Here is an 8098-nt window from a genome sequence, read left to right as displayed (position 1 = left end):
AGAGATTCAAACAATTACTTTAGTATAATAGTATGAGTTTAAATTTAAAAATAAGTGAGTAACATTAGATATACATATCATCATATGAAAAAAGAATTAAACTCGTGGATTATGGGGTACATAACTACATAGAGGCAATATCATTTGTTAATAATAAGGATTGATAATCAAAATTAGTTGCGTAAATCACGGTGTGGATCCGGGAATTGGTGAGAGATTCCTTTCTTTTGCTTTTTTGACTAATAAAGTATTTTGCGTTAGAAATGAGCAAAAGAATTATATCAACATGGACTTCTCTCATTTGTATAACTGGTTCCCATGAAAAGTACTGAAATAGTCTACCAAAGTTATTTTACTAGTAATTATTAGGGACCTCCCTGCACGTTTTTGTAGGAATTTACTTACTTAAAGAAGATATTGATAAATCAAAAGAGCATAATCTTAGGGAGGGCAAATCAGTCCAGATATGTTATTTTTTCTATTAATCAAAAATATAATAAAATAGCTGTTACAAAGAAGTTAGAATACGGGATGTACCCGTAAGATTGCAAACGTAAGGGGAGGTCAGTGTTACGAAGCAAAACGTGAGGGGAAGTTTCTGAAATTTTTCCTAAATTAAATGCACGTAAAATTGTCCCCCAAATTGTTTGGAACATCTCGGGGAGAGTCAGTGGCACATAATTTGAGACTCGACGGATTATAGACTCACCCTTTTAACATGATTCGCACATGCATTATGCACCTACATTAACAATGCTAGTAAATTATTTGTTATTAATTCTAAGTAGAGTTACGAGAGGTGAACGTGGAAATTTCCTTGCTAGCCGGAGAAAAAGCTAGTTTTCCCTTGCCAATAATACTAAAGTAACTTTCAAGTTGAATTTTTTGCCTCCACAATAGTTTTAGTAGGAAAATTTTCAAAACGCGTTTGAAATTTTGTTTGAAGGAAAGATGAATGCCATTTATCTGTTGGAAGAATTTGCATTACTAATTTGTTAATTATCCTAGGTGTCTCTTCGTATATTCTATAAAGCAAATTAATTGCATATTCACATTTGGTAAAGATATGGATAATGTCATTGATGGAGATGATACATAAATTGAGAAAACATTTAATAAGGGTAAAGTAGTCAAAAACTATTCTTTCTTAAGAGGCGTGCACAAGAGAATCACGATACATACATATTATGAGACGGAGGAAGGAGTAAAAAAGCTTCGACAAATAAAAGCTTTGCCAGCCAATTTCCTTTATTTTTTGTTTTGATACTAATAATGAAACATTGCGTGGTTTCTCATTTAACATCAAGGTATTAGCTTTCGTGTTGGAGTATTCCTTTGAAACAAATGCAGTGTGAATAATATATTTGCAGTCAATGTTTTGCACCAAGAGAAAATGATCTAAGAAAAAGAAATTTGAAAATAAATTACTCAATTTAAAAGAGGTTAAAAATAATTCAACTGTGAGATGTAGATGTTTATTTATTAATCTGGAGCCTTCCGAATGTGTACTTTCTAGCTCTCTTTAGTTTTTTGGGGCTCGTAATTTTTGCATGAGAAAAAGAATATTATTCATCAATTTCAAAATTGACAACAATAACTCAATAAAGTAAGGTTCATGGGGGGAAAAAAAAGAATACCAAAATGTTGACTTTAATTAGTCTTATAATGTGAACACCAAATATAAGTACTAATAACTAATTAAAAGTGTGAATACTTGACTAAAGTTTAGCTGAAATCCAGTAATTTGGAAAGAGGAAGGACCTAACTTCCCAATGTTCAAACTTTATTTGGTAAGTTACTCAAAAAAATAAAATGTTGAGTTTTATCATATTTCTGTGAAATTTCTACCCTTTTTCTGATAAACAAAGTAATTTACGTGCCTTGAAGTAATCAAGTATGAACAACGTAGTAACCGAAAATTTAACCTATTTTTTTCAGAACAGTCAAGTAAAAGAAGTCACAATCTTACCAAAGAAGCAGCACTTCATCCAGCTTAATGTAAAAAGAAAAGCAAATGGATACATATCTTTGCAACAGTGAGAAATATATGGCTTTTATTTGTTTTCTTTTTAATTTTCCACACATTTTCTAGCATAAATATAGTAAAAGTTGGCACATTGGGTTACACGATGGTTTTCTGTGACATCCAAGGCAAATCTCATATCGTCAAACACGCCGAGAGAAGTGTTAAATATATTATAAAGCACATTAGATCCTAGTGACGTACTTCTTCCGTTTACTTTTAATTGTCCACTTTTGACTAGGGGTGTACATATGCTAGGTTGGTTCGGATTTTTCAATTACCAAACCAAACCAATTGTCTTGGATTTTTAAATTTATAAACCAAATCAAACCAACAAAAGTCAGGGTTTTCAATCAAGGTTTTTTCTCGAATTTTTCGGATTTTTTTTCCGACAAAATCTTCATAGCATAAAATTTATAATTTGAGTTTTAATATTTCTTAAGTCCTAGTAGGATAAAACTATATAAGATGTTACTTAATAAAATAATACAAAATAATGTGAGATGAGTCATGATTATACTAAAATACTCAACAAATTGCATAAGATAAATATTGCTAATTAATAAGCCATAATAAAAATAAACATAATCTAAAAGTACTAAATCATGTTAAAATAAGTACGACTAATAAGTACTAAGTATTAATTATATGACTAAATAATATTAAAAGTGAGTTATGCATTTTCACTATCTAAATCAATTCAAATATATATATATATATATATATATATATATATATATCTAAATCAATACAAAACTAAAAAAACAAATCCAATACTATTGTCATTTCTAGTATTTGAATTGAATTTTTTTTTTGTTAGCATTAGTATTAATTTGATTTTGCTTTGGGCTTTATTTGAGTTACTAACTTTTATGGGCTATAAAACATGCATGACCATTCAAAGTTCTAAGTCCAAGCTTGAATACATTAAAAGAGAAGTCCAAGCTTGAAATAATATATCAAAAGAGAGAACTATTAAAGAGTTTAAATTATATCACAATAATTATTTTTATGTTTAAAATAATTTTAAAACTTGTGTACATGTAATGTCGGATTGGTTTGATTTCGGTTTGACTTTTTTAGTTAAAACCAATTATGGTCAGTGTTTTTTTTCTAACACCAAACCATAGTCGGATTTAATTTTTCCGATTTGACTTAGATTATCAGTTTGGTGCGGTTTATCGGTTTCCTTTGTACACCCCTACTTTTAACTTTGCACTCCCTTTAAGAAAAAATAAATGAAGTATATATTTTACCCATAACAATGATAGCATTTCTAAAAATCTTGGGAAATGATTTGGGAATATATAGTTAATGATAAGGGAAAAACAGGAAAAGAAGATTCTCTTCTTTCTCTTGATTTAGTATAGTGAACAAGTAAAAGTGAAAATATACTTTTAGTATGGTGGACAAGTAAAAGTGAATGGTACGCTTAAAACGGACAATATCACTAATGAATTTGAGCTGCTATACTCTGTTTTCATGCACAAGGACTGCAACTTGTTACTGCAGTGCTCCTTGGTCAAATAGAAAGGAGAATCATTCCCTGGAATTGGATAGCCCTGTTATTTTCAAGAAAATGCCAATAGAGAAGTCATACTTACACTATTCCCTTTCAGAAAATGAATCAAGGGATGTGAATAGATTGAGACAAAACTGTGGGCTGTTGCCAGAAAAGCATCAAGACTTTTTCTTCTCTCAAAGGGATAGTAAAACAATTTCATATTTACAATTTCAATGAATGATTGGTTTCCTCTTAGCTTCAATTCACTTATAAATCTATGGAAGACATCACAAGCAGAAGGCTAGCATAAGAAAAATGAAAGTGCAACTAACCACATATCAAAATGTCTCATTTTATACAGAGTTGATAAATTTTCGTCGCACCATAATGTGAAACAGAAATTGATCAATTAGTAACAAATAATGAAAAGATACAGGTCAAACGAATCAGTGGCTCACTCAAAAACAGACTAAATAGATACACTGAATCATGGAGCAATGAGATTAACTTATTTTCTCAAGCTCCCTTTCTTAGATATTATCACACTCTAAATAGAATCGTGTAATATTCACGGTCAGATAAGAATGAAAGAAGCAATTAACAAATCATTCACCGATAGAACACCAGTCAAGGTTGCTGGGATTTACTAAGGTGCTCCAACAAAGTAGCCGCCTTCCTCTTTGCTCTCTCCGTGCCACTATTAGCAAGCTCCGAAAGAGGTATAAGTGCACCGAGCCTACGAAGGCAAGATAAATTCTCAGGATCTCTCTTGCACAAGGAGAGTAAGATTGCAGCCGCATTCTCTTTATTACGAGGTAGACCTGTCCTTAGTAGATCTATCAGTGCAGGGATTGTGCTCGCTTTTGCTATGGCAGCCTTGGCTTCTTGGTGGCTGGCAAGAACGGAAAGAATGGTTAAAGCTTCATCAACCATGCAATTGCTTGAATCTGTCAGCATCGTCAACAATGCTGGTATAATCCCAGCCCGAACTGCCCTACCCTTGTTTCCTTGATATATGCATAAGTTAAACAATGCTGTTGCAGCATCTTTCTTCCCTCTAGTGCTTCCAGTCCGAAGCAATTCGACCAGAGCTGGTATGGCCCCCGATGCGCCTATTATTATTTTATTCTCATCTCCAAGTGACAAACTAAAGATGGTTGCTGCTGCATTTTCTTTTGCTTCCATGCTTCCAGCTCTGAGAACTTGAACGATAGAAGGAACAGCGCCGGCAAGCATTATAAGCCCCTTGTTGCTATCAAATATAGAGAGGTTAAGAATAGAAGTGACGGCATTATCTTGAATTTGACTGTCTTCAGATGTCAACAAGTTAACCAACACGGGGATTGCACCAGCTTCAGCAAGCAAAATTCTGTTGTCTGTACTTCTTTTGGATAGCGACCGTATCTCCGCTACTGCAGCTCTCCGATCCTCAGTGGACCTGCTTGAAAGCTTGCGTACAATTGCATCAATAGCTGCTATATCCCCACTAACATCACGAAATGATCCATCACTTCTCTTTATTCTCGCATATGCTAATGCAGTTGGTTGCTCCATATTGTTCTTTGCACACCAATCAGAAATGAGACTTCGCAAAGCAATATTTGGTGTCAGCGTAAGATCTTGGAGCATCTGCTGAGTTTTTGGGCATCTTGTGTTGCCTCCGTCTATCCATCTTTGTATGAAAGATCTCTCATAAGTCTGTGGGAATAAGAAAAGTGTACAGTAAGCATACTACATTTGAAGATTTTCCACCCAAAAAGAGAATCCCGAGAATAGTTTCATCTAAGAGACAAAATGAAACACACATATGCAGTCAAATGCCAAATGCTTCAGAATAATGGGCGTGGTACCTGTCCTGTTGCCACAATTACAGGATCCCTCATGAGTTCAAGGGATATAGGGCAGAGATACTCTTCAGGAATTATAGGAGAATTTGTCTTCTTGCTCTCCACGAAATTCTTTCTGGGTGAGTCGTCTTCGCTGGCCGAACCATGAATATTGGGGAAAGCAACCTCAGACAATTTGGTTGAATTCCCTAGATTTTCTGGTTCCTGAACTATCAGACTGCAATCATTTCCATTTGGACCACTACCCAAAGGAACACCTCCAAGTTTTGGCCCAACTTCGTGATCAATATTGCCAATATTCTCTACATGTAAACTTCCAATTCCCCTACTGGCCGAGTGAAGCGGATCAATCTCCTTATCTAATGGTTGGGACAATGCTCGAGATAACAAATTTGAAGTCACAGGTCCACCATACCTCTCTTTTGCTCGTTTCAACTGTGTTCTTACCAATTCAACCTGGAAAAGTAGAAATATTAGGGGAAGAATCCAATGGAGAAAACACATAAGCAAGAAAAAGTAAAAGCTCAGAACTAACCTGCTCTTGTACTTCTTCTGATATGTCGAACTGGTCATATGGTAAGCTGCCTAGGGATTTCTCCAATTTCCATGTCACACATTGAAATTGAAAAACGATCTTCTTCCTTGCCGCGTCCTTAAATCAGAAATTGAAGATCTCAATTAGGAGAGCTTCTTTTTATTGAATGTCACTACGATTTGTGAGTAATACTATAGATCTATTCTATATCGGCATGTTGGAGGCACAAAATTGGAAATGTAACTAGCATTAGCTACAAATGAATCAAAACTAGTTTCCTGCAAAAGAATATCTTCACTACCAGGGCCAATAGCTTCTCATGATTATTAACATCGCGCACCATTTTCAATTTGACTAGTGAATGATTATTTTTGGATCATCTCTAATTCACTTTAACTAGCATTAAGATAATATCAAATGTGAATTACTTTTGCATAGTATGGGAAGAAATGACCTAATGCCAAAACTTATGCACCTTCAAACACAGAACAACCGAACAAGGAGAACAAATGATCAACACATCACAGAAACAACAAGTACATTGCTTTATTTCACAATTGTCAACTAAAACTTAGGAAATGCAAAATTAACATGTCAAATTCAACCCCTTATAAACCACTTAAGTGCAGACACAGAAATGCAAAACAAACCAAGTAATTTTAACACTGCGGACTTACAGATGAGATCTTGGGATCAAAGTCATTAGCAGCTAAAAGCAATCTTTTTGAAGCCTTGAGAGCTACAGAGAGATCATAAAGGAAAGAATTGTGGGAAGAAGATGAAGAACTCAAAAGGGTGTTGTTTGAATCCCTGATTTCCTCAAGCAAATGAGCCAAAGGGGACAATCTTCTGCCCAAATCAGTAGAGTCTTTCTTGAACAAACCAGAAAATCCGGCACTGGAAATTCGACTGACGTCGTGAACTAGCTGGAGTGGGATCTTAGTCGCGACGGCGGTGGACTCTCCGCCGGCCATGGTGGTGGTGGTGGTGGTGGTGGTGGTGGTGGTGGTTGGGGGCGGAGGAGGATTTTTGTAAGTACAACCACAATGCAGGGACTAATATGTGGTACCAATAGGGGGTTTATGAGGCTTGTGTTAAAGAGTTGGGGGATTGTTAAATGTTTAATAATAATATTATAATAATATTATAATAATAATAATAATAATAATAATAACGTTATTATTATTATATAAGAAAATGGAGGAGAGGAAATCAAGGGACAACTTAGTCAGCCCGTTACAAACTCTCTCTGTATACTTCTTTTTTCTGTTTCTCGTCCGGGCCTCGATACTCGCTTAGGTGCCCAACTAACAAGGGATAGATGTTTCGACGGTTCGGATTGGATATGAAAATTTTGGTTTGAGTTTTTGGTTTTCGAATTGAAGAAATTACTATTCAAATTCAATCCAAATAAATCCGGATTGGATTGGATTTTTTAAGATCAATTTCGGATTAATTGATTTGGATATTTTGGATTTTCGGTTTTGAGCTTATAAGTTAAGATGTTTTGTCTTTTTACAAAAAAAAAAAATGAATATTCAAATGAAGTAGTCATGTTAAAGTGCTTGAAAAGTTCCTCATTCTCACCGCAATCATCCAAATAAAGTATTTAAGTAATGAAATAATTATTAAGAAAATATAAGAGAGACATTAATACAGTCAATAAGAAGTACCAATAGTAAAACCATGTCCAAATAAAAAGTATTCTGACAAAAACTTAGTAATTAATACTGAATATATGAGATAATATCTGATGGATAGGATATTTAACCCATTACTATTGATATATGGATGATGGACTAAATATAATTTCGAATTTTCGGATATCCAAAAATCCAAAGTACTAAATTCAATATCCAATCTGTAATCCAAAATTTTAAAAGTTAAATCTAAAATTGAATCCATAATCCGAAAATCCAAACCAAAAATCCAACAAAAATTTAAATTTCGGGTTTACCCAAATTATGTCCACCCCTACCAACTAATCTGAATTTATGTGAGAGGTCCCAATTTCCTTCAAAAAGCGGTTTTACTTTTAGGACTCAAGCACAACATTTTTTTTATTTAGGATAAACGAGTACTTACTACCACATCATCACTTTTGATAGTATGTCTGTGTATACATGATACTACCTTAGGCTCATACATTAGTCCTTCTAAGAAACTGATCTTTTTTTTAAAAAAATATT

General features: G+C 34.0%; 1 protein-coding gene across 1 annotated transcript; it reads right to left on the bottom strand.

Annotated features, from left to right (window-relative positions):
* Positions 1 to 3863: 3863 nt before the first annotated feature.
* Positions 3864 to 7188, bottom strand: LOC107766203 (U-box domain-containing protein 11). Its single transcript, XM_016584951.2, has 4 exons — positions 6587 to 7188; positions 5910 to 6026; positions 5378 to 5830; positions 3864 to 5225 (listed from the first exon to the last, which is right to left on the bottom strand). Exons 1-4 carry the CDS (start codon positions 6881 to 6883, stop codon positions 4155 to 4157), a joined length of 1938 nt encoding a protein of 645 aa, XP_016440437.1. The 5' UTR covers positions 6884 to 7188; the 3' UTR covers positions 3864 to 4154.
* Positions 7189 to 8098: the final 910 nt, after the last annotated feature.

This window comes from Nicotiana tabacum, chromosome 16 (genome assembly GCF_000715075.1).
Source record: "Nicotiana tabacum cultivar K326 chromosome 16, ASM71507v2, whole genome shotgun sequence".
Taxonomy (NCBI): Eukaryota; Viridiplantae; Streptophyta; class Magnoliopsida; order Solanales; family Solanaceae; genus Nicotiana; species Nicotiana tabacum.
Note: the sequence above shows the minus strand (reverse complement) of the source record. Positions and strands in the feature narration are given on the sequence as shown.

Coding starts and splice junctions, on each gene's coding strand:
- LOC107766203 (XM_016584951.2), bottom strand. CDS start 6,883: ATGGCCGGCGGAGAGTCCACCGCCGTCGCGACTAAGATCCCACTCCAG. Junction 6,027..6,586: donor TTGATCCCAAGATCTCATCT/GTAAGTCCGCAG, acceptor TTCTGATTTAAG/GACGCGGCAAGGAAGAAGAT. Junction 5,226..5,377: donor TAATTGTGGCAACAGGACAG/GTACCACGCCCA, acceptor TTATTCCCACAG/ACTTATGAGAGATCTTTCAT.